Source organism: Sesamum indicum, linkage group LG3, assembly GCF_000512975.1.
Source record: "Sesamum indicum cultivar Zhongzhi No. 13 linkage group LG3, S_indicum_v1.0, whole genome shotgun sequence".
NCBI classification, from domain to species: domain Eukaryota; kingdom Viridiplantae; phylum Streptophyta; class Magnoliopsida; order Lamiales; family Pedaliaceae; genus Sesamum; species Sesamum indicum.
Window position 1 is genome coordinate 2286723 of NC_026147.1, and position 27853 is coordinate 2314575.

Here is a 27853-nt window from a genome sequence, read left to right on the forward strand (position 1 = left end):
ACCCTTCTCGCCGATGAAGGTGAACTGCAGAAAAAAGGACAGAGATCACAAAAATAAAAATGATGCAAAACTAAAATACTAACTTAGAAAGTTAAACGATGAAAACATCCAATCCCCAAAGTTATGAGATCAAAGCATTTAACCCTTTAACATAATATAACTTAAAAATAGAGTTAAAGTATTTCAAATTCTTGACATTTAAAAAGATCCAAATAAACTCTAAGGGTTTATTATTAGGGATTTGAAATTTCATAAATTTCAAATCCGTCAATCCGATCTAGCCTAACTTGTAATTCATAAAAGGAAAAGAAAAAACCGGAAATATTTACAAACCAGTTGCATGTATGTTGTAGATTTTGCCTTCTAACATTTGGTGAAGGGTGTAAGCATATTGCAAATAATGCACGACTGACAAAGTTAGAATCTAGACAATATTTTCCAACGCCTGCTATATAATCCATAACCAGGTTTAATTAATACTAAACTTTTTCGATTGAAACAATGATTTATTACCTGTCAAGTATGACCTAATCGACAATCATTAAACTAATCTCAACACTTTTGTACTAGCAAGCATAGAGGGCAAAACCTATGCCCACTATAAAGGCATTGCAGTACATTTCACTTACGTCAAAGACAAGCACAAAGACTGGAGCAACCGATGAAGCAAACAAGAATGTAATTGTCCATTCCCGGACAAAAAAACATGTAAAAACGGACTGCACAATGCAGAAGAAGGTTTGTATCAACTTAGAAAGTACCTCCCAAAACCAGCTTTTCTTCTAGTCTTTTTTGTCAATCACCCTTTCTTTAAAACTCTAAGCCATCCAGTGTTTCTTGGGAGACCAGAAAATCCAAGTTTCCCCATATCTCTCTTGATCTGTTCTGCGAAGATGAATAGCACGGATAGTCGTGGGCTGGACATGGTGATCGACATAGGGAAACCGGTGAACATGACTGGTGGATTGGAGTTTTCTGGGCTAACCTACACGGTGATCAAGAAGATGAAGGATATAAATGGGGCGTGGGTGAATCAAGAAGTCGACTTGTTGCACGACATAAGTGGATATGCGCCTAAAGGATGCGTTACGGCTGTTATGGGGCCTAGTGGTGCTGGAAAGTCGACGTTCTTGGATGGCTTGGCGGGAAGAATCGCTAGCGGAAGTCTCGTAGGGAGGGTGGTGTTGGATGGGGCTGATGTTAGCCCGAGCTTGATTAAGAGGACTTCAGCATATATAATGCAGGATGACAGGCTGTTCCCTATGCTTACTGTTTATGAGACTCTCATGTTTGCTGCTGATTTTCGGTTGGGACCGATCCCCAGGGCTGAGAAGAGGCAGCGTGTCGAGAGCCTGATCGAGCAGCTTGGTTTATCGGTAATTGGCTGCCATTGAAATATGAATCTGAAGCACAGAATTATCTCATAAAGTCAATCTGACACATTTGGTTTCTGACGCTGATTGTTATAATCTTAATTGCTGTCTTGTGTTGAACAGTCATCAAGGAACACTTACATAGGCGACGAAGGGACCAGAGGTGTGTCGGGAGGAGAGCGTCGCAGGGTTTCAATTGGAGTTGACATCATACATGGCCCGTCCCTCCTGTTCCTGGATGAGCCTACTTCAGGTTTAGACTCCACCAGTGCTCACAGCGTGATCGAGAAGGTCCACAACATAGCACGCTCTGGCAGCACTGTGATTCTCACAATTCACCAGCCCTCATCTCGCATTCTGCTGTTGCTAGACCACCTCATTGTCCTGGCTAGGGGGCAGCTCATGTACCAAGGCCCTCCTAGAGATGTGACTTTCCATCTGGACCGAATGGGCCGTAAAGTCCCAAAATCCGGAAACGCCATTGAATACTTCATAGATGTGGTGCAAGAGTATGATCAGTCAGAGCTTGGAGTTGAAGTGCTGGCTGAGTTTGCTCTTACCGGCGTGAAGCCACCGGAGCTGGCATCCCACAAGGAGATGCCAGCGTCCAGCGTGAACTCCTTGCCTCCTGCTGCATTGCCGCCTAGACGGAAAAGTCGCCGGCAGGCATCAGAAGGGCATGATGACAGGTCAAGTAAACGGCTCCCGTTGCAAGCATTAAAAGATGGGGATTTTGATCACAGTGTGAGAAGCACATGGAACACGTCGAGGTCTTGGACTGCTACCCAGTCGATCACCTATACACCAACAAGGAAGAATGCTGATCAGAGAGTCCTAGCCAGGAGAAGGTAAACAGAATTTTCTTGATTTATATGCTCAATTCATACAAAATTTGCTACTCTTCACAGCCAGATTTGTTGAGTAGAACGTTATTAGGTATGCCTGATCATTATATTTCGCATAGTTAGTTCAAGATTTATCTCAATTACAATGTTGTTGGAATCGAATTTTATCCTCTTAATCATGCATCAACTGCTAAACATTATCTGCTGCTGTTGCTTTTTCTCAAAGAACGCGGTCAACATAAGTGTAAACTTGTTCTATAAAATCATATCCACATCTAAGTATGTCTAAATTCTTACTGGTGAAAACACATCTTCAATCTCTATGTGCAGCCAATCCCCGGCCGGATATTACACCTACTCGAGCGAGATTCTACAAGGCACACCAACGCCTCACAGCAGCGACTACACTGTCAATGAAAATGACTACATGACCCATAGCAGTCTCCACCCAGGCACAGCGGCAACCTACCAACACCTCGGCCCCAAGTTCACCAATTCCTTCATCTCAGAGACATGGATACTAATGCGCCGCAACTTCATCATCATCAGGCGGACTCCCGAACTCTTCCTGTCCCGATTGCTCGTGCTCACCGTCATGGGCATCATGATGGCCACCTTGTTCTGGCACCCGAAAGACAACGTGCAGGGCATCACCAACCGCCTCAGCTTCTTCATCTTCACTGTCTGTCTCTTTTTCTTCTCCTCTAATGACGCTGTCCCTGCTTTCATTCAAGAGCGCTTCATCTTCATTCGTGAAACGTCGCACAATGCTTATAGGGCCTCATCCTACACCATTGCAGGACTGATCACATATCTCCCCTTCCTTGCACTACAAGCCGCTGTTTATGCAATAATCGTCTGGTTTCCTTTAAAGCTCAAAGGCCCATTCGAGTACTTCTTGCTAGTACTCTACATGTCACTACTCTCCACCAACTCTTTTGTGGTCTTTGTTAGCTCAGTGGTGCCCAACTATATTCTTGGCTACGCGGCTGTGATTGCCTTCACCGCACTTTTCTTCCTCTTCTGCGGCTATTTCTTGGATAGCCATGCTATTCCAGGATATTGGAAGTGGATGCACTACCTCTCCACTATGACTTATCCATATGAAGGGCTGCTAATGAACGAATATCAAACAACCAAACCTTTTGGTAACATAAGTGGGAATAAGATCCTGGAATCACTTGGCATTGATATTGAGAAGAATCTAAAGTGGCAGAAGGTGTATATAATGTTGGGATGGGCCGTTGTGTATAGAGTTCTTTTCTATATTGTCCTGCGATTCTTTTCAAAGAACCAAAGGTCGTAGAGATTCCACAGGAAGGGGATACCTAGTGTGGTTGATGTTTATCTTACAAGAATAATTTTATCTCGTACAGTAGTTCAAACATTCAGGCCCAAGTCATTTTTTGTTCAATCAGCTGATAACTGGAGAAATACCAAGATTCTTATAGATGAAGTTGTCTAAACCTCAACCAAATACTGCACGCCAAACACGCAAGTAGAGAACTTATAGCAGTTGGTAAGGGAAAGTGAAATCAGGCGATGGAATATTAATTTGATAGGTCAGCCATTTTGGCGAACTTTTGAAATGATGATCCTACATTATCAAATTCTCAACTCAGAAAATTCTTGTTGTCGAAAGGCTAATAATGTTATATTATAAAGCTTAAGTTGAGATAATGCAGATATGCAGAATTTCTTGAACAAGTAAATTCCCATCCATGGCTACATTTTTTTCTGTGTACTCAAAGAATCATACATCAAAAGGAAAAGGAAAAGGAAAATTCAATCACATCATATAGATAAGTAGATTCTTTTCTATAAAAAATTACACCTTGCTACTTCTTCCTTTCCGAAGTTTTTGGTTGCTGCTAATTTGAATTTTGCTTTGGCAAAAGTTCTTCAAGAATCAAAATTAGTCATAACAACACGATGATGATTTACCTTTTGTAAAACACGAAGCGACCTTACAAAAATAAAGGGGCAAAATGCAATTATCAGGAAGTTCACACATCAGTTTAAAATCACACGTCTTATCAATAAGGCTTTATTCCGGCATTCTGTTTGGTGTTTCTAGCACCATATTGAATTTCTTTAGCACTAGGTCTATGTCCAGGTTTTTATGATTCATACACTCTGTTATGATATCAGCGATGCGTGCTGCAGGTTGAAGACGATGCTGAGTGGATGCCACCATACCACGTGGTGTTAAAGTGGACTTCCAGTACTTAAGTTTAAAGTTGTGGCGCTTCTATGTATTTTGTGTTTCTATTAGTTAAAACACGCTTTCTTCGTTATTCAGTTTAAGAGTTAGTAACAGTTTTGTTAGTTTCAACTTCTTCTTCTTCCTGTATATAGCTTATTGTACATCTTTGTTCTTGAATGATGGAATACAAGTATCCGAAGAATGTTCTTCTTCCTTGAGCCTTGAGATGTTTATGGATTTCTTCTTTGCACACTTGAAAGTTTTACATGGTGGCAGAGCCTTCATATGAAGGTCTCTGCATAGGGTAACACACTACTAGATCTGCAATCGATCTGATATAATGGAGGAATCAACAAGAGATGGCAGACGTTCCACGCCAGGAGTAATGGAAGCGGGAGAAGCAACGAGACAACCAATTCCTGGAGGCATTGCAGTTACATGGACCAGATCATCCTGGAATGATCCTTGTAAGCACTGTACCAACGAATAACAACTACCTCACTTGGAGCTACACAGTGAAACGAGCATTACGAGCAAAATTGAAGCTAGGTTTCGTATATGGCACGACTGTAAAACCATGTGTAACTGATCCCCTTTTTTTAGCAATGCAACATGGTCACTACTTAGATCCTCAATTGCATTTCAAAAGAACTTGTTGGGAGCTTCATGTACGCAACATATGCGAGGAATCTCTGGATGGATTTAGAAGAACGATATGGAGAATGTAATGGACCCCTACTTTATTAACTCCAACGAGAGATAGCGTCATTAACTTAAGAAAACAGAGCAGTAGTTGAGTATTTTTCCAGGCTGCGAATGATTTGGGATGAATTAGATGTATTAATGCCTACTCCTCAGTGCACATGTGGGTGCACTTGTGGAGCTTTCAAGACTGCTATAGATCAGGCAGTTTTCAGAAGACTGACCCAGTTCCTCATGGGGCTAAACGAAACTTTTGATCACCTGCGTGATCAACTTTTGGTGATGGACCAAATACATACAATCAGTAAGGCATATTCCATAATTTTCAGAAGTAGAGAAGCAACGAGAAGTCGGTATGGATGGGGCAGAGACATAGAAACTATTGCTATGCAAATCAGAGTAGGGGGAAGAAGACTTTGTGCCCAGACAATGGCACAGAATTTACTCGAGAAAGAAGGAAACAATTGCTTTGAAAGAAGAAAGACTTTGTGCCCAGACAATGCCCATAACTGACAAGCAAGGTCTTCAGTGCAATAATTGCAATCGTGCTGGGCATACATAGGACACATGCTTCAAACTCCATGGAACACCAGATTGGTATAAGGATCTAATTGGAAAGAGGAAGAAGGAAACAGGGTACTCGAGAGCTTATAACTTGCAAATTGAGGAACAAAGCTATCAGCAACATAAGGGGAACAACCAGGAGGCTTTGTTGCAGGGATTGATACGTTTGATGAAAGGTGAATGTCATCAAACACAGATAGCAAAAGACCCCCTGCAAGCCAACTTCGCACAACTTGAAAATTTTGCTGGTAAGAGTTGTGCATCTTCTGGCCTTCATAATTGGTTTTTAGATTCTTGGATAATTGACACAAGAGCAACTAACCATATGTGCGCTAACAAAAATGCACTCCAATCCATCATATCCTCAACTCAACCAACTCTTGTGTACACTCCTAGATGGTACAATGCAGCCATTAACTCATAAAGGAAATGTCATTCTACACTCTCATCTTACACTCACAGATGTCTTATATGTGCTTCATTTCCAATACAACTTCTTGTCGGCGTCTAAACTTTTTGCTCACCTTCATCCGTCGAAGTGAAATTTTATTCCTCTCACTGTCTCTTACAGGACCTGGAGACTAGCAAGAAAATAGCTCCACAAAGTTGTAGATGATAGACAAGTCCTCTTGCAGTCCAGATATCATAGCATCTATAAACTCTGTTCAGCATACTCCATGTAGTAATTCTAGTTCCTGTGATAACACTTTGTGGTATAGGCGGCTGGGACACCCATGCTTAACTACTTTGAAACATATACCTGTTACATCTTCAATCAATGTGCTGGATACATGTAAATTTGCCCTCTTGCAAAACAAAGTAGATTGCCTTTCTCATGTTGTGAAATTCATACCAAACACACTTTGAAATGCTACATGTTGATCTTTAGGGGCTTTACAAAACTTCAACACTTGATGGCTGCAACTATTTCCTCACAATTCTGATTATTTTAGTAAGGCCACATGGACCTTCCTTCTTCGTTATAAAACACAAATTTGTCATACTTTAGATTTGTTATTTAAAATGGTACACATACAGTTTGATTGTAAATAAAAATTGTTCAACACAGACAATGGCACAAAATTTACAAACCTTGCCTGTCAAACTTTGTTCCATTCCATTTGGATAGTACACCAGAGATCTTGCCCTTACACACCACAACAAAACAGTGTGCTAAAGAGAAAACACAAACATATGCTAGATGTGGCTAGAGCCCTATCCTTTCAAGCTCACCCCCTTCAAAATTCTGGGGGGAAGCTATACTTGCTGCTACATTTTTTATAAACAGGCTTCCTACTTGACTTCTGTAGTGGAAATTCCCCTATGAGATACTTTTCCACAAAGCTCCATCCTACTCTAATCTAAAAGTATTTGTTTGCCTCTGTTTTGCATCCAACATCACCTTCCAGACAAAAATTTGCAACATGAGCACACAAATGTGTGTTCTTAGGTTACAGTTAATCGCGTAAGGGTTATAAAGTTTTAAACTTGGAAACTGATCTTATTTTCAACTCTAGGGATGTGTTTCATGAAGATGTTTCTCCTCTAGCCCCTACTCATCCAGTATCTGTTACCACTTCAAATGACTTATATCTTCCTACAGTTATGACTATGATCACACCTCCTAGCCTACCCCTGTTTCTGATTCATTCTCCAATCCTCCATGCCTACTGCCTCTCCATCTCCACCTTCTGCTTCCCATTCCCTTGATGTCTTTCCTCTACGTCAGTTTCTTAGAACTATTCACAAACCTGCTTGGCTTGGTGATTATGTCTATCATTGCGACACTGATTCTCCTTCTTGTTTACCATCCATTTATAAGCCTGCACATACTGCGTATCTTGCTCTCTTGTCTTATGTCCAGGAGCCCAAAAACTATTCAAAAGCCAGCAGAGATATTAAACGGGTTGAGGCTATGGGTGAAGAGCTTGTTGCGCTTGAACATAATGGCATTTGGACACTTGAACCTCTACCCCCAAGGGAGAAGGCAATTGCCTGCCGTTGGGTGTTCAAACCCAAGCTGAATCCAGATGATAGTGCGTTGCGCCACATGGCCCGCCTTGTCGCCAAGGGCTATAATCAAGTGGAGGGTATCGATTACTTCGGGAGTTTCTCTCCAGTGGCCAAGGTTGTCACAGTGCGAGTTTTTTTGGTCGTTGCAGTGACAATGTGCTGGTTTTTATGGCAATTAGATGTGAGCAACGCCTTCTTGCACAGACATCTTGACAAAGAGGTCTACATGATACCACCAGAAGAGTATCATTTGGTTATTCCTGGGTCGCTTTGCAGGTTGAGACGCTCACTTTACGGATTGAAGCAGGCATCCCGCCAATGGAACATAGAACTCACTAAGGATTTGTGGGCCATGATCACTGTCTCTTCCTTAAGATTACCTCCACCTGTTTTGTAGGCTTGTTAATCTATGTTGATAACATCCTGTTGACAGGGGACTCTGCTGCCGAGATTGTTGCTCTCAAGGACCATCTCCATTCCCTCTTCACCATCAAAGATTTGGGGCTTACAAAGTATTTCCTGGGGATTGAATTGGCTTGTTCCCCTCACTGTCTTCTTGTTTCACAGCACAAATATCTCATTGATATCCTCCATGATACCAATCTATTGAATGCCTAAGCTGCCTCGACCCCGCTACCGCCTGGGCTAAAACTCTCTGCAGATAATGGTTCTCTTTAGCTGATCCTGGCCCCTACAGACGCCTAGTGGGTCGCCTCTTATACCTTAGGTCACTACACATGATGTATCATTTGTCGTCCAACAACTCTCTCAATTTTTCCAGCATCCTCAGAGCTCACAATGGGAAGCTGTTGTCATGTTCTCCATTATCTCAAGGGTTCCTCCACTTTGTGGTCTATTTTACTCTGCCACCAGCACACTCCACCCTTTTGTCTACGCTAACGCTTCTTAGGCCTCTTGCCCAGATTCTCGCCGCTCAATCACCGGTTACTGCATCTTCTTGGGCTATTCTCTCGTGTCCTGGAAAACCAAGAAGTAAACAACCATCTCCCACTCCTCCGCTGAGGAAGAATACCGAAGTATGGGGACTACAGTCTGTAGCTTTTATGGCTCTCTTATCTCCTGGGCCCTCCACATTCCCTTCTCCACACCTGTTTCTTTTTGTTGTGACAATCAGGCTGCCATCCACATTGTCGCTAATCCCGTCTTCCATGAGCACACCAAGTACCTCAATATTGATTGTCACCTCGTCAGAGATCACCTCAAATCAGGTTTAATCCATCCCTCTTATGTTCCTAGTTGTAAGCAATTAACCGACCTCTTCACTAAGTCCTCCCCTGCTGCTAATTTTGCTCGTATGGTTGTCAAGCTAGGCTTGGGTTCCCAAGCTCCATCTTGAGGAGGGATGTTATGATATCAGCTACGCTAGCTGCACAGTCCCCAAAAGAGCTGCATGTTGAAGATGCTGCTGAGCTGGATGCCACCATACCACGTGGTGTTAAAGTAGACTTCCAATACTTAAGTTTAAAGTTGTAGTGCTTCTATGTATTTTGCGTTTCTAGTAGTTAAAACTCGCTTTCTTCGTTATTCAGTTTAGACTTAGTTAGTAACAGTTTTGTTAGTTTCAACTTCTTCTTCTTTGTGTATATAGCTTACCATACATCTATGTTCTTGAATGATGGAATACAAGTACCCAAAGAAGTGTTCTTCTTCTTCCTTGAGCCTTGACATCCTCTTGAAACTCAATTTCGGTCCAAAGCGAGTCATCAATGACTCTTTTGGCTCTTGTTTCGCAGACAGCCATCCAATATACTTTATCTCTCTTCATGCTAGGGTACTTCGTGTAGTAGACTTGTACTGTTTGTTGTGCCAGGATGAATGATTCGTTGTTTTGGTATAATTTCTTGAAGTTTACATCGATAAGGTGATAACGAGGATGTACCTTCATACCTCTCACGGGATTGACCTAGCGGTATCTAAACAAAATGATCTGCATGTTTGGAATAAGTGGGTAATTTGACACACACCCCACAGTTCATAGTTGACTTGCCTACCTGAGCACTTTAGTATGCAAGTTGTAGTCATTTACAAAGTAGCACAAGAATATTGTGAGCTCAGCTGTCGGACCCTAATAGTGCAACTTCAAAAGCTCGTTATCTGTGTAATTCAATTCGGATTTAACATATGTTGAGAATATTAGAGAAACCATATATTGACAAATTACAGTTGACACGATTAAAAACGCACAAGTTACACGACGTTTGAACCAATTCTTGAACTAAGATGCTACTAGCTCATCAATAATAGGGTTCTTCGCATGATGGTGCACGTAAAGTCATTCAAAAAAGACTTGTTCACATACATAGGTAAAAAGTCCAAAATAATAATTAATATGAATACATTATATCAACAAAATTTACACTTACTCGTAGTATGGCATGACTACTTCATAGTTGGTCCAAATGTACGTCTCAATTATGTGATGTTCCGTACCACTAAGATATCTCTTCTGTGATGCACCACTAACTCGACTAGGGTAGTTGAAAACAAACCATTCAATATGAGTGTCATTCATATAGAGATCGTCACTTCTGCATGGCCTATTTTGTTTTCAAGAAATTTGGAGCTCAAAGTAGTGAGAAATGAAGAGATTGAATTCTTCTACAAGGTAAGCCTCTATAATTGACGCCTCAATCATTCACAAGCCTCGAAGGAATCTAATAACCAAATATTTATTAGAAACATAATGACGCCATAACTATTTCAAAAAACTAGCTCGTGTAACAATTATCTCTCAAATGGATACATCCACCTGTATTGCACAGGCCCTTCCACGCGTGCTTCATATGGCAGATGAACAATTAGGTGCTCCATTGAGTCAAAGAAAGTTGGCAAAAATATTTTTTCAAGGTTGCACAAGATGGTTGCGACACGAGCTTCCGGTTCTTGTACATTGTTCACATTGAGCATCGTCGAACATAGGATCTGAAATAGAAGGCTGACCTCGGTTAATGTACTCCACCGGAGCTAAGGAAGTATTTCACGGAAGGCAATCGGTATCAACTTTTGCATGAATACGTGACAATCATGACTCTTCATGCTCTGAAGCCTCATCTTCTTCATGTCAACACAACGGGCCAAATTAGATGCGTAGCCATCAAGAAACATCATATGACTAATCCATTCACACATCTCCTCTTTTGCTCTTTGGTTAAGGTATATACTGCTTTGGGCATCACGTTCGGCCTTCTTTCGTCCACATCAACCTTTGGTTGATTACATATGATCTTGAGGTCCTTTCGTGCATTTAGAGTCTCCTTCGTTTTCCCCTTTACATCCATCTTGATATTAAATATATTGTCAAACACATTCTTCTCAATGTGCATGACATCAAGATTGTGTCGTATCAGATTGGTCGACCAGTACTCGAGCTCCCATAAGATGCTTTTCTCTATCCACTTATACTCTGTACTGTATCCTTCTGTGAGTGACAATGGCACCTCAGCCGTAATACTGAACTCTTCAACCCATTCGCGAATTTGTTCTCCCGTCAATCTTGATCGTGCAACTTTCTTCTCTACTCCATTCATAGTGAATGCTTTCTTATTCCGATGTTAGGGATAGTCTGGGGGGAGGAACTGTCTGTGCAGTCAAAATAGCACACCTTCCTACCATTCTGCAGGTAGAATGCACGTTTAGCTTCCATACAAACTGGACAGCCCATAACATTGGCGAAACTCCATTCAAACGTCATCCCATAAGTGGGTAGATCGTTCACAGTCCACATCAACGCGAAACGCATTGGGAATGTCTCGTTCTTTGCACTATCGCGCGCCCATACATCCACATACCAATTCTGCAACTCCTCAATCAGCGGCTCCAAGTAAACATCGATGAGACGTTTTGGATTGGAGGAACTGGGGATCACCATCGCCAGGAATATATACTATGAACTCATGCACATTATTGGGAAGAGATTGTACTGTGTAAGTATAATGGGCCAACACGAGTATGTACGACCGTATTGCTTGTGCGGTGCTAACCCATCTGTGCACAAACCCAGTTTAATATTATGGGGCTCTGCTGCAAAATTGGGATATGTCCTGTCAAAATGCCTCCATGCCTTGCATTAGACGGATGACACATAGATCCTTCCTTCGTTTGATGGTTGGCATGCCACGTCATTTACTCGGCAGTCGCTTCCAAAGCATTCAACCTTTGCAAGCTAGGGTAATCGGCAGGTATCTAAGAATGGCATACAGTGTTCTTCTTGCGATTAGAATTTTGCTCCCTGGTCGGCTTGTACCTAGCTTCTTCACAAAACTTGCAGTAGCCCATATCAATTTCGTCCTTCCAGTATAACATGCAACCATTCTTACACGCATCAATCTTCTCAACAGGTAAACCCAAGTCTCTTATTAATTTCTTCGTACTATAGTAATATTGGGGAGGGTGTGATCGCGCGGCAATATATAATTAGCCCAATGCAATATTCGATCATATATATGCTATGAGTTATGGCCCTCGGCTTGGATATTCACGAACTCAACTACAGCCTCCAATTGAGATTGGGTGCAAGCATTTCACAATGGCTGCTCGACAACATGCACTACATCGTGAAATCGATCTACCAGCCTAGATACAGAATCATAGGGGGCCCCACCATAGGACACAACCTCATACCATCATTAGGCACACCATCTTGATTATAATTAGAAGACTAGACTGCCGGCCGGCGTTATCAAAAACCATCCTCTACGCCCAATCCATCTGAGCCGCATCACCCCAAGTCGTACTCGTCTCCTGCATAATATGAGAAATGGGAGTTTGTTCCTCTTGCAACGGGGCCACCGTTACGGCCTCAAAATACTCCTACACCCTCTACTTACCATGAGAAGTCCAATTATAGTATTCCAGTATAAAATTTTTCATAAACAGATCGAAATTTACCTCGTCCGTGGTTTTGAAAACTTCATTTTTATACTTCCGACAAAGAAACCTAATTTTCTCACCATCAATATATGAATGTTGACACTTCGCCTATTTTATAAATGTAGCAACACCATCCTGAAACTCCGAAGTAAGACCCGCCCTATTCCGAAAGTTTTTCTCATACATCCATCTCCTCAATTGTCTCAACATGATAATTAATTCTACAAACCCCCCCCCCCCACACACACACATATATATATATATATTATTATAACATTAGATTTAATTAAATATAATAAAATTACGACAAATATATAATCAATTTACAAATAAAGATTAAAGTTGTTACTTGCTTTAAATAACTCCAAATATCAATAATAATACAAGACAAAATTCATGAACAAGAGTACAAAAATATTAGTAGGATAGTGAGAGTATAAAAAAATTCGAGAGAAATTTAGAAAATAGAGAGAAAATAAGAATAATTGAAAAAGATAGTGAGATTAAATGAAAAGAGAGGAACACATTTATATAGAAAAATTAAAAAGGTCTTAGGGACGGGCATATGAACACAAATAATCGTTAAAAAGTAGCCGTTAAGTCCTATTTCTGGAACGGTCATTGAAACGATTTTTGGACGGTTTGTTGGACCATTGAAATGTAGCCGTTGATGATCAGTTGGAACGGACTCAGTAACGCATAGGAAATAATTTAAAGGAACTGTTTCAATTTGTACCAAATTTTGGAACGGGTTTAGAAACACATTGTTTCTTAAAAACAACTCATATTTTTGAATGGTTTTTGCCATACTTTATTAAGTGTGTTTAATGACCGTTTCAAATTATACCTCATTTAACAATACATTTTCGAACTATCAATTTCGGGACATATTTTGCAATGGACATAGAAACGGTTAGATTGTGCCCATTCCTAAACTAATATAGTATTCCAAACTGAGTTCCAACGATTTTTCGTTACCACTCTGGCACAAATGTGGACGGGTTCAGTAACTGTTCATTTGGAACTCAACTTGGACAGTTGGACCATTTCAAATTTATAACCTAGAAAAGATATTACTTGACGTCATCTTTCAATATCCGTTCCTCAAGTGTTCCAAAAACCGTTTCAAGATGAAACGAGCTTTGGAACATGTGTCCTGACCGTGTCAAATCTCACCTTTTTTTGTAGTGCAAAAGGTGAAGGTGCTTGACCTTTTTTAACCTCTTGAGCTTCTCCTCTTTCAAGTGACTCTCCTCCAAGAGGAGAAAGTGCTTGACCTGCTCTCTTCTCTTGAGGATTTCTTCGGGATGACTCTCCTCCACGATGGGAAGGTGCTTGACCTTCTCTCACCTCTTGAGGTTCTCTTCTTTTAGATGACTCTCCTCCAGTAGGCGAAGGTGCTTGACCTTCTCTTGCCTCTTGAGATTTTCTTGGGGGTGACTCTCCTCCAAGAGTGAAGATGTGCTTAACCTTCACTCTCCTCTTGAGGTTTTCCTCTTTGGGATCACTCTCCTCCAAGAGGGGGAGGTGTTTAACCTTCTCTCTCCCCTTGGGGTTCTCCTCTTTCATTCTGGTCTGCTGGCTTCTACTCACTATTCATGGGGGCCAGGTCTATTCCTTGGCCTCTGTGAGGACTAAGGATGACGAGATGGTTGTGAGCTAGGCAACTACACTCGAAGTGCTCTAAACTGAGGAGTCTTGTGTGGCATGCTCGGAGGTCCTTTCAAGCTCGCCTAGGCCCCGTTTCTATTTTTGCTCTTGACCTACTATTCATCTTCAAATGTTGAATCGCCTGTTCCCATAGATGGCGTCAAGTTGTTTTCGCCAAAAAACAACATCGGTTAAATTTGTATTATAGGGACGCGATTCAATACGCTTCACACTAGAGTTTGATACAAGTAACTTTTTTTCCCCGTCAAATGAGAAAATGAGGGGGTAGTTATACTAATACAAATGTATACTATTTAGGGTAGGTATGTGTAAAGTATTATTTTAACCCTCATTTACATGGCTATGATTTGTTGGCCAAGGTTATTCTAGTAATTAGTTGTACCACTCCAATTTATTAAGTTCGACTTGGACCTTTTTTTTTGTGAGAATATCATCTTTACCTTATTAAACTTGATTTCTTTCCTCCATCAATAACGATTGGAAATTTTTTTTGTCTCTCTAATATTTTCATTTTCTGCAGGGATATGGTAACATATATATATTTATATATTTATTCTGCTTTACCCATGATCATATTTTTCGTCTATGTGTAAACTAATTTTACAACAAATATAAAATAAACTTACCCAAATTTCTACCACATCCAACATAATTAAATTTTGATTCCATCGAACTGAGTTCAAAGAGGATTTGATTTCTCGTGTGATCGTCTCTATCCACAATATAGAATTGTGCTATATTTGAATTGATAAATTTGAAATTGATAAAAATATTTGGAAAAAAAATTTCAGAGGACTTCATATTCGTAAATTTTGAAATCCATCGTTGCTCAGTAAAGCATAATTGAAATTCAGAGCTAAAGGATTAATTTAAAATGTTCTGAATTTAGATCATCTCAAATAATCCAAAAGATTAATTTAAAATGTTCTGGCATAATATTTTGGACCTGAATCTTTATAATTTTTGCAATTTTAATTTTTTTTTTCCGCCATATTTCACCCTTCTCGTTCGAAAAGGTGAACTTCAGCGGAAAAAATGACTAAATTAAATTACAAAAATAAAAAAAAAATTCAGAATCAAAATACTATCTTAAAATATTTAAAAAACGAAAACGTAAAATAACCTAAATTGAAAAACAAAAAAAATTGCATTTCACCCAAATTTACTATGAGAATTTGAAATTGAGGACTTGAAAGATGTAGCCTATATGAAAATGGCCAACTAGTTTTGTTGATGGTGCACCACACATATGGCACATGTAATTTAGATTTATGTTTCACACTCCTATCTGTGCCATAAATACCTGACATCATTTCCGCTATTTGCATGTTTCTCTCTGAAGTCTTTGTTGCTTCGTGCCCCCACTTGAAATGGACGGCTAATTTTTCGCTTATATTTGAATCAATGGATTTAAATTTATGAATTTTCAATTTTTGGTAATAATTTTTTTTTAGATTTATTTGAATAATTATAAATTTAAATATTTTAAATTTTTGAACTCTATACTTGCAGTTAGGCGTTTTATGTTTTGAGTGAGTGCGCCAAACTCGGGTAAGTGGATAAAATTATAAGTTTTTTCACTTAAATTATCATGTGTTCCGACTTTGCCGCAAATATAGATGTCATCATTAGTTCAAAATTTTAAAAGAAAAAACATAGATTAATAGCGATCACTTTGTGTATTTGATTAAGTAGAATTTAGCTCGATATTATGATTTCGAATGTCATGAAAATCGTAAAGTTTGTCACTTTTGTAGGTTTATTATTAGAACTGACGGCGTTCGATTTATAAAGTTTGATCCATTGAAAATTGTGCTTCGTTCATAGTGTATATACATCAAAATGAACAATTCATAGTAATTAAATGACTTTATTGCGATGCCCACAATAATTTTAAACAGACCTCATTTTCTTTATAAGAGTGTGTGTGGATGAGTTTAAAAGACATGGTATAAAATATTTAAGAACTTATAAGATGTTAAGAACTTAAATTTTTATTTTTATTTTTTTAGGAAAAGATAAGTATTTCTTATTTTATTTTTAAGATTTTAACAAACTCCCTCAATTTTTTATCACAGTAATTACAAAATTATCATTACGAACATCTTCTAAGCTCCATAATCTTATTTTATCCAATATTTTAAGAGTTTGATTTTAAAATAAAATTAAAAGCTCGAGATCGAAAAATATCTTATTTGATATATAACGAGGAGAATTACACTTTTAGTCCTCAAAATTATATCACACTTTTGATCCTCAAGCAATTAATAATATGTTTTGTTTCACGTTTTTGCATTTCCCGATACAAGATAATATACACTCAATATTTATTTTTTGTGTTTTTACACATTATCTGTGTGTATTTTTATTTTTCAACTTTCTATATATTTAATATATATATATATACTTATATATAGTATAAAAGAAACATAATTTGACAATAAACAGTTATTTTTGTCTCCAAAAAGTACAACATTAAACATACAATATTTCTATATATACATATTTATATGTAATAATATATATAAAAAAATATGATTTGACAATAAACAGTGATTTTTATCTCTCAAATCCCAACATTAAACTTACACCACTTATTTTAAAATATTTTAAATTACCTCAAAATATAAATTCAAGCATACCATCTATTTTCAACATACACTTATTTATTTCATTTTTTCTCTATTTATCTCCAAAACACTCAAAACACAAATCCAAACGTTATGTAAAAGTGGCAGTGCTGGTCCCAAAACAATGCTTTTTAATCTTCCCCATCATCTGCCAATTCCCTCAAAAAATACACTGTTTGAGCAAACACCGTCACCCATAATAATTTGTAAGTACCAAAAATGAATTAATGATATAATTTAAGGACTAAAAATATAATTCTCCTACACATAAAAACTTATAAGATGTTTTAAATACATTGGGCCAAACACCCCTTCCAAGGAACAACATTACGATAGAGGTAATCATTCAGTTGGGGACCCACATAGAAAACGGTCCAGATCAACTACTACAGTGGGCCCAAGAAACCATCTTCTCCCAGCATGTGGGGTCTCACCGCGTGAGCCCACACCTGCACCTGATAAGGGTATGGACCCCCACGCATTGAATCACCGGGGCCCACTCTCCCCTGTAAGAATCCTACATCACAGAACGCCGTAAAAACTGAAAAAAACCCCTCCACTCCACCTGAGACCTGACGACATTGAAACAGGTTTCCTATGTTTCCGCTCCGCCTGCAGCGTACTGTCGCTGTTACATTACCTTCACCACTACTGCATAAATGGCCTTGTACTGCTACTACTCATTTAACGTTGTCCCACTCAAATTTTACTTATACACGTCACATGGTCAACCCTCAATTGTTGTATGGGATAATTAAGACGTGAATTCTTTATGATTTAAAAAATTATATTTAATTTTTTTTTAAAATTTGTATTTATTTGATGAATAGGTATATTTTTTATTTAAAATCTACCGAATATATTTGTATTAATAAAAAAATTGAATGAAAATTAATATCTACACTCGATTGGTTTAATGGGATTGATTGTTGAATTAATCAATTTATTGAGTAATTAAATCTTTGACTGAAAGTCATAATGTAGTATATATATATATATATATATATGTATGTACATACATTGTGTTCTAAATAAATAAACAATCCATTCCGATATAATTAGCATACTATCTAAGCATAAATGTTCGTAACAAAAAAATATATAAAAAAAACCAAGTAAAATTAATATTATTGTGAACGAGAAGAACGATATCCTATTGTAGTATACTCGATTAATTCACATTTAATTTGTGTTGTTTTTCTTTCTTAAATTCAACAACGAAAACGACTGAATCAGATCATTAGTTTTTTTATTTTTAATTTGTCTCCTTGATAATTTTTATGTCTAAGTGGAATTTTTTAAGCAATCAGACCATATACTCTTGACCAATTTCTGATTAAATAGGTTAAACCAATAGACTTGATTTAATAACATGGAAAATTCTTATCGAAATCAATAGCATAATAAGTGTATCATATTTGTTATGTCATTAATTATTTCTTTAAAATTATGCCATTATAAAAAAAAAAAAGTGAGATTTGGTATGGGTCACTGGACAGTTCCAAAGCCCGGCTCTGTAGGAACAGTTATTGGCAATTAAGAGAAATGGCAGGTGGTTGATAACGTCATGATCCTCATTTTTTATATGCTATTTTTTTGGCACGACAAAATCGTTGCAAGAGGTGTTCCAGAAAATCTATTTAAATTTTCGTTCCAAATACTAGTCCAAACTTGAAACGGTAAAAGATTGGAACTCTGTTTGGAACACTTTATTAAAATTAGTAACGGTCTTGAGACGACCATTTATGTATGTGTCACAATGAATGTAAAACAAATGACGGTTTGTAATGTATTCCAAAACGAAATGCAATTTGGAACGATTTTTGTATGCATGTGGACTAGTCTTACAAAATTCGTTCCTAAGTATGATTTCTACTAAAAAACTGTTATGTTACGACGACCATGACTAAATTAGTTTCAATTGGGAACGGTTTTAGTGTAATATTAATAATGTATTTCTACTGTTGTTGCAAATACAGTATAAACGGATATATTTCAACGTGTAAAAAATCGTTCCAATTTATGATCATAAGACCATTATAAAATTTAAATTAACGACTATTTATGGTGTTCCAGAAATCGTTCCAAAGACCATTCCAAATTTTTCTGTATATATGTTCCTCCCTTTTCATTTAATCTCACTATCTTCTTCCATTCTTCTTATATTCTTTCTATTTTCTCAATCTCTCTTGAATTTTTTTAATCTGTCACGATCCCACTAATATTTTTATACTCTCATTCGTCAATCTGTCTCGAATTATCATTAATATTTGAAGCTATACTGGTCAGGTAACAACTTTAACCATTATTTGTCAGTTGATTATATTTGGTGTATTTTCAATTAAATTTAATATTATAATAATATATATATGTTTGTGTATAGGACTCATCATGTTAAGACAGTTGAGTTAATAGATGTATGAGAAGAACCTACCGAGGAGGGCGGGTCTTACTCCGAAGTTTAAGGATGTTGTTACTGCATTTATAGAATGGGTCAAGTCTCAACATGGACGGTGAGAAAATTAAGTGTTCTTGTCGGAAGTGTTAAAATGAAGTTTTCAAAATCTCGGACAAGATAAATTTTGACTTGTATGTGAAATGTTTTATGCCGGAGTATTATAATTGGACTTCACATGGTGAGGAGCGGGTGCAGGAGTACTTTGAGGCCGTCACCGCACTCCCTTTGCAGGAGGAACAAACTCCCGCTGCTCTTGATGAGGAGGGTATCAGTATGCACTGGGATGATGCGGCGCAGATGAATTGGGGCGCAAATGATGGTTTTCGATGCCGCCCCACTGGCTTTCTGATCTTCTAATTATAATCAGGATTTTGTGCCTAATAATGATATGGGGTCCTGTCCTATTGATGCTGGGCTTAGTTTATATTACGGCGGGCCCCTCATATTACGTGTCTGGACTGACAAATCAATTTTATGATGTAGTGCATACTGTCGAGCAGCTATTGTAGAACGATTGCTGCTAAGTTGGTGAATATCAAAGTCAAGGGCCATATTTCTAAGCGAATATATGATCGAATACCCCAGTACCGATCATATATTACCCTGCGGCCACACCCTACCCCTGAATTACTATAGTACGAAGAAGTTTATAAGAGACTTGAGTTTACCTATTGAGAAGATTGATGTGTGTAAATATAGATGAATGTAAGAACGGGTTTAGTAATTGTAAACAAAATGTTACAAAAATTAAAAAAACAAACCGTTCCTATACCCATTCCTAAAACAGTTCTAAAGAAGTGTACCTAAATATGCTTGACCTTTCCTAAATGTATTGCAACATAAACTAATTCAAGCACGAAATTATGTTCCAAAAATAATTCCTAAAACAGTTGCAAGAGATTATTCCAAACCAAAAAAAAAAAATCATTCCTAACCAAAAAAAAAAATCATTCCTAAAAGTATTTCAAATTTGAATCACAATACAATCCCAAATACCGTTCCAAAATACATCACATCAAATATATATTGTTCAAAAAATTAACCAGGCATTAGCATTACTATTATTATTCAAAATAAAACCACAATTACATTACATAACAGTTCAAAAATTAGTCCTATGCATTCCAATTAAATAAATATCTTTTTATATTCGATTTCAAACATAGGAACGGCCATTCATAGTGTATTCCAATATCCGTTCAACTTTGAAAAGGTTCTTCACTAACTGTTCAAAAATATTTGTAATGTCGTCTATTACGAGAAAAAATGAATCGTTCCAAAATTCATATTCAAATTAATTTCGTCAATTCAAAATCATTCTAAAGACCAAAAAATCATTGTTAAACCCATTTTAAATCCCTTTTTTTTTCAGTATATATCAATCACATAATAAGTAAATTAAAATATTGGCAGCGAATGAAAGGAAGAATCATAAAGGAATTGGAGGCAAATAAGACCAAATTGGTAGTAAGTGAATTCAAATGTTAGGACATAAATCATAGAATTACATGTAATATGATCTCTTTTATAGTAAAGAATCAAGAATGCACAAACCATAATAATGATAAGACATTGTGTGTCGACTGTGACCAAAAGATTAAAGAAAAGGAAGAAAAAGGTGAGTTTGGACAAGAGCAGCACCCAATAATTCTTCCAATGCTAATAATGTTTGTCTCTCCTCCAAACCCTAATGTCTAATTCCTCTCTACATTAATCACACCAAAAAATTAGGACCATATCGAAATGAAATATTAATTTAAGGCGGAAAAATAAAGCAAAAACAATTTCAAATTCATGACAAACTTCATCCAATCTCACGTCTATGTTCCTTGTAAAATTTGTTGATTGATCGTTCAAGAATGGTGGCTAGCTGGTTGTATCATCTCCGCCGCCATGGGATCTACTGGCCTGAGATTCCGACCCTCCACCGCCAGCGCCACCATCCCGATGAGGATTCAACCCTGCAAGCATCCCCCACTGCCCTTCTCCCGACCCATTACCACCACCACCGCCGCCGCTGCTGCCGCCCGGCAGCAACGTGACGGATGTCGGGAGGTTCATGAAGTGCAGCCCACTAGACATACCTGCTCTGTACAAAGCAGCAGCTGTGTTATTGACAGAAGGGAATGTCCATATTGGATCGGTCCCCTGGATTTGATTATTATTGGAACTGCCCACCATCCAAAAGTTTGCCGGAATCGAAGCATGGCTAGCCGGCATTGCTCCGGTGCTCGATTGCAGCAAGTAGCTTCCAATCTGGTGGTGCTCCGCCGCCTGCTGCAGCTCGTCCGGTGCTCTACGCTTCCGTCCTAAACCATCCTCCGCCGTCGTCTCAGTCAAGTCCAACGAATTTTCCCGCATTTCCTGCTTCGTTTGCATCAAACTATGGTTTAAGTTGGGGGCCTGGAAATTCAACAATGTCGTCGAAGAAGTCTCCGGCGATAACCCAATACCCGGAAAGATCCCCCGGCGTTGAGGCACCGTATAATTCGGGCTAAAAAACGTAGATCTCAGTTGAGATGGTAAGGACATGCTTGAACCGGAACTACGTAGAGACATGTTGAGCGAGGTGAAGTTCGCTGGAATCGTCCCGGTGCCGGTGGCAGCGATGACAGCGGGCTCCGCCTGTTGGAGCAGCCACTCGATGGTTTCTCCGTCAGACTTGTGGCCGAGCTCACGGGTGAGTTGAAAAACGCTTCGGCGGCGGCTTCTTGGAGGGTTCTGCGGCGGCGATGGGCTGACTCGAGGAAGCAGCTGAGGTACTCGGACGAGGGGGGGCGCTAGGGTTTGATGATGCGATGGCTGTGGAGGTGGCGAGGGAAGGGAAGCCGGAGCAGCCGGCGGATTCGTCATCTTTCTTCTCGAGTAATTGGAAAGGGAAGTTGGAGCGGCGGCGGTGGTGGTGGAGATGATCATCACCTCCTTCCATGATCACATAGAGATACACTGCAAAATATATAAAACCCCACAAACTACTTAAAAAACCTACCGCTCCTTAATTTCTTCAAAGAAGAAAATTAATTAATGATTGTAATCGAATACATATATATATATATAAATATATAGACCCTTAATTTAATTTCATGTGTATTTTCTTGTGATCATGAAAGCAAAATGCCTAAAACAAAAGAATAATACAATCCATAGCTTGTTCTTGTTTCAAGAATGGAAAGAGCGGAAAAAAAGACGATCATAAATATAACAAAGAAAATATCACATGGGACGTTTAGATATCAGACTACAAGAACAAAGTTGTCGAAATTTATATTGATACATATGAAATATAATTTCGGTACGAAATGACTTTCATAAAGTAAATTAGGTAATGCTGAATCACAAAGATAATAAGTGAGAACGATGTAAATTACGCTATAAAAAGTAATTTTCTTTTAATTTTTTTCAATTCTTGATTTTTATTTATTGCTTGTTTGATTTTATTTAATTTCTTTAGAGGGATGTGTAGAATTAATTCATAGTTTTCTTGCTTTATTTTCTTTCTTTTTATTGTGGATGGACAGAGGGTTTGGTTCAGACTCCACGTGAGGTGCTCTTTTTATCATTCCAATCCATAAAGACAATGGCTGCCAGGGGTAGGCCCCACTCCCCCTAAGTCAAAAAAAGAAAAAGAAATAAAATAAAAATTAAAAAAAAATAATGATTAATTATGGTGGGAGCACCTCTCCATTCATGTAATCATTTCCATTGCCTTTGTTCTGCACCTTTCTAGCTAAGGGAACTTGGGGATTCTTGCTGGAAATATTTGCCCTATGCTTTTTGGACACCTGTTTAATTAATTAACATAATATTCTCTCGACATAATTACATCATAAATTTGGTGTAATTAGACGTTAAATAATTCCGTATGATTTAAAGAAATTACTTCTAGTACTTATAATGTTTATTTCCTTCTAACAAATAAATTCTCATGAGTTAAAATTCAAAAAAATTATTAATATCAGCTAAAAAAAACAATAAAAGTTCATATTTACGTCGACTGATTGATTTGTTACTGACTTATTGTAAGTTAAATAATATTTTCTAAGTAAATTACTCTTATTTATATTTACACGTTAATGCTTGTAAGGAGGTGTATATTTACTGTGATAAAAGGTAGTTTGATTAGAATAAATTTGTTTAATCTGCAAGAAGATGTAACGAATAATTAAGGATGAATATGAGTTTTTATTTAATTTATTTGTTAATATCAGCAAGAATTATTTATATATTGAACGTAAATAAATTTTAAAAAATTTATATATAATTATCATATAATTAAACTATATATATTTATTTTAGAAAAAATAAAATTTTGGTTATTAATATAGGGGTGATGGCAGTTTTAGTCGGGGCCAATTTGAGATTAAATTATAATTTAAGAAAAATGGTCATTTTTATCCAAAATAATTCCTAATTTGGCCAAAATTTGTCTCATGACCTACACTTCACACTTAAAAATTGAGGATTTCTGAATTCTTCTAAGCAAATTAGGATTTGTTGGGCCAAAATTACCGATTCAATATTTTACTGTAAATTTCAAATTAGCATGAACTAAAACTGCCATCACCCCTGTATTAGTGAACCAAAATTGCATCATGGACCGAAAGAATAATATTATTATTATCCACTAACATAGTGGTGGTGGTAGTTTCGATCCAGATGAATTAAAAATTTACAATGAAGGACTATAATTTATAAAAAAAAAAAAAAAAATGACTATTGTGGTCCGACAAATCATAATTTTGTATGAACTTGTCACATGATCTGCACATGATATTTAAAAATTGAAGATTTCTAAATTTTTTTTGCCAAATTAAGTTTTTTTTCTAATCAAAATTACCATTTTTCATAAATTACAATTATTTATCACAAATTTATAATTGATCTAAATTGAAATTGCAATCACCCCTTTATTTTAAGACTGTAAGACCACATAAGCAATGAGGTCCAAGGAAGCCTATAATCAGCAGAATGTGTTGGTGTCTGCATGCGTGCTTGCAGACGTATGTAGCCTCATTGTAATAAAAATATTTGGTATGAATAACAACACATAATCATTAACCCCATGGTGGGCAGATCTGAAGTGGCGACTTTGGCATTGGATCACCCTTACATTATTATTATTATTAATGCTGGAAGACGCCTTTTGGGGGCTATTTAGGATAAGGAATTGTATATATGGCTGCTTCAAGACTGGCATTCCCTTGAAATTAATTAATACAGCACAGAGAGTGTTGCATATGAATTAGTTCAATTGGCGAAGTTGAGATACTATAGTTATATATGTATTAGGAATAATTATATCTTGGATATTTTGGATTGCGACCCCGTTCATTGGTTGTTAAGTTGATTACTGGGCCGGATTTCTTTGGGCCATATGCATCATTCAGTCCCTTCACTCTAAGGAGGAGGGGTGTTCCGTAACACCTTCTTAGAGTAGGAATCCTTCCTATGCTTGAGGGGTGCTCCCCCTTTCATCTTGGAGCAATCAATAGCTTAAGGTACCGCTACCCCTTTTTAATTCCTGCTCTTTATTCATAAATTCTTGGAAAAATTACATGCTACTCCATAAAATTTGATATAATTATAATTAGATTTTTTCTATAATTTAAAAGATTATATTTAATATCTATAATATTTGTTTTTCTGTCTAATAAATGAAATTATTTATTAGTCAAAAATTCACCAAATTTGCTAATGTTAGGAAAAAAAAGAACTTGAATGAAAATTCACATTTACCACAATTGACTTATTAACGAGTTATTGCAAATCTCTCTCTCTCTCTCTCTCTCTCTCTCTCTCTCTCTCTCTCTCGTCAAACCACCTTTATACATCTTCATGCGCTAATGTATAGAGGAGGTATACATTCATCCTTATAACGATAGTTTGGTTAGAAATTATTTGTTTGACCTACAATAAGCCCATGAAAAGTAAATGCAAATTTTCATTCAACTTTTTTGTGAATATCAGTATTCGACGAATTTGATTAATAGAAAGATCTGTTTATTAGATAAAAACACACGTTGTGGCTACTAGATGTAATTTTTCAAATATATATGAAAGGCGATTTAATTATTCCTAAATTCTTTGTTACCATTAATTGCTATAAAATTGGCCCATCCTATTACTTGGAAAAAAATAATTAATTATAATTAGATTGTAAGAAAACACAAACCTAAATTTCACTATTGAGCAATTATTCCTCTACCAGATTAATTAATTACAGCTTACACATTAATTAATTCTCCCCTTAAACACATGTCTAATCGAACATCAAAAATCAAAAAATTTTCATAAAAGAAATGAAACATGTTACGATGAGAACAATTTTGTGTGTCGATATCGGAATTAGGACCCCCAGATTATAATTTAGATCTCCAGTTGATATTAATCATTAGTATTAGGAACTTGTGAGATGACATCCTGTGTGTGTTCTAGATGATCTTAGAAGTCGTGGGTTTGAACCCCACACATTATGTATGGGGTGTTGTTTTTATTGTATAATAGGTGTTGGTTAGATTTAGTTTATTCGATATTATTGATCATAGTGTGATTGTTGTAATGATCTTTGTTAGATATTGATATTCGATAGAAATGATTGTAATCGATTTATTTCAATTAATAATAGTTTATCGCTCTTACTTCAAAAAAAAGAAAAAAAAAACGTATTTATATAAGTACTTCAGGAAAAACTGTAATTTTAATCCTGTAAGTTAGGGATTGCCAATTTTGATTCTGTTCAAATTAAAATCTGCAATTTGGTCTTATGACTCTCAAAATTATGGCAATTCTATTCATTTCTGGCTAATTTGACTGGAGAATTTCATATTATCAGTTATGCCAACATCTAAATTGGGGCTTCCGACGAACTTGATGATGAGGTAGTCCAGCATTTCGTTTTTTTTTTGTTTTTTGAGGCAAAAAGAACATAACAATTTGAAGAAACTTGTCATATCATTAAGTGATCATTTTTATTTTTAGCCAATTCATTCCGTAAAAACAAAATAAATGTTGAACTGTCAAGTCATCAAATTAGCCAAAAACCCCAATTTATATATTGATACGACAGATGATGTGGAAATTTTCAATTAAATTAGTCAGAAGAACTAAAATTGCCAAAAATTTAAAGTTATAGGATAAAATTAGGAATTTTAATTTAAATAAGACCAAAATAGTCACTCCCAAGCTTACAGAATTTAAGTCACATTCTTTTCCAATTTTTTAATTCGATGTCTATGTAAATAAAGAAAATACTCAAAAGCATATACAAATGATAATTTAATATAAATATTGGATTTATAGAAAAATATAACGAAAATAAATTATTTAATATTGAATAGCAAAAAAAATATTATTATCTTAATAAAAATATATCATTTGGATTTCAAAAAAATATTATTATCTTAATAAAAATATATTATTTAAATAATAAAATATTAATTAAAACAGTAAAAACGTTATGAAAACATATTGAAAAAAATAGAGAAGAAAAGTGGATGTAGAAGTTAAGAAAAAAAATGAAAAATGAAGAAGAGAGAGAAAAATAGAGATTAATAAAATAATTAAAAAGTTAACAGACTAAATAATTGAAAACACCAAAGCATAGTTTTCAATTGGGTGAATAGCAATTTATCCCCTGTGATATTGAAAATGAGCACATTACCCCCCTATGAAAAAAATATAGCAATTTACTCCCTATGATATTGAAAATTAGTATATGGTCCCTTATGAAAAAAATATAGTAAAAATTGATATTTATCTTTAATTGAATTAAAAGTAACTTATTGTAGGTCAAATAATTTTTTTCGAATTAAACTATCGTCATAACAGTGTAGATATTTCTCTTCACATGTATTAACACATGAAAACGTACGAGGGTAATTTGATCATAAAAAAATTTATTTGACCTGCTCAGATTTTTTTTCTAATATTTTATTAATATCATCAAATTCAATAAATTTTGACTAGTGGAAGAATTTATTTGTTAGATAGAAGCAAACCTCAGAGGTGTTAGATGTAATTTTCGAAACCACAAAAAACTACGTATGATTTCACTAAACTTTAGAAGAAGGAAGTGTAATTATCTCTTTTATTTTTTTAAAAAATTCAGTAGTCTTTTTTTGGTTTTTTCAATTATCTCTTTCTCTTTCAACTTCCATGTTTCTTTTTCTTCCCCCACTTTCTCTATTTTTTTAATATTTAATTTTTAAAAAGTAAGAATTATATTATTTATATTTTAAATTAATTGCACATACATTTGAGTGTGTCGCACAAACACACTAGTTTTAACAATAGTTGTTGGTTTCGCATAACAGTAGTTATTGGTAAATTAAATGTATTTAATATTAGTAATTTGACGTATATTAATTATTGATGATTGGAATTCATTATTTGATTATAACCATTTTACCAAAACAAAGATAAACTTGTCCAATGAAACATCAAACTACTCATATGTATTATAAAAAAAAAAAAAGGTTCTATAAACACAAAATGACGATTTT

General features: G+C 36.4%; 2 protein-coding genes across 2 annotated transcripts; one reads left to right on the top strand and one right to left on the bottom strand.

Moving 5' to 3' along the window:
• LOC105157036 (ABC transporter G family member 17-like) lies at positions 603 to 3603 on the top strand. Its single transcript, XM_011073333.2, has 3 exons — positions 603 to 1376; positions 1497 to 2221; positions 2549 to 3603. The coding sequence occupies exons 1-3, from the start codon at positions 894 to 896 to the stop codon at positions 3522 to 3524; spliced, it is 2184 nt and encodes a 727-aa protein (XP_011071635.1). The 5' UTR covers positions 603 to 893; the 3' UTR covers positions 3525 to 3603.
• On the bottom strand, positions 20857 to 22551 carry LOC105157037 (transcription factor TCP14). The gene is given in 2 exon segments (XM_011073334.2): positions 20857 to 22044; positions 22046 to 22551. Coding segments are annotated over 2 exon segments (1062 nt in total). The 5' UTR covers positions 22282 to 22551; the 3' UTR covers positions 20857 to 21218.

Bases quoted from the DNA above. Each gene is read 5' to 3' on its own strand.
- LOC105157036 (XM_011073333.2), top strand. From the start codon at position 894: ATGAATAGCACGGATAGTCGTGGGCTGGACATGGTGATCGACATAGGG. The intron at 1,377-1,496 runs GTAATTGGCTGC...TGTGTTGAACAG, and splicing joins TCGAGCAGCTTGGTTTATCG to TCATCAAGGAACACTTACAT. The intron at 2,222-2,548 runs GTAAACAGAATT...CTCTATGTGCAG, and splicing joins AGAGTCCTAGCCAGGAGAAG to CCAATCCCCGGCCGGATATT.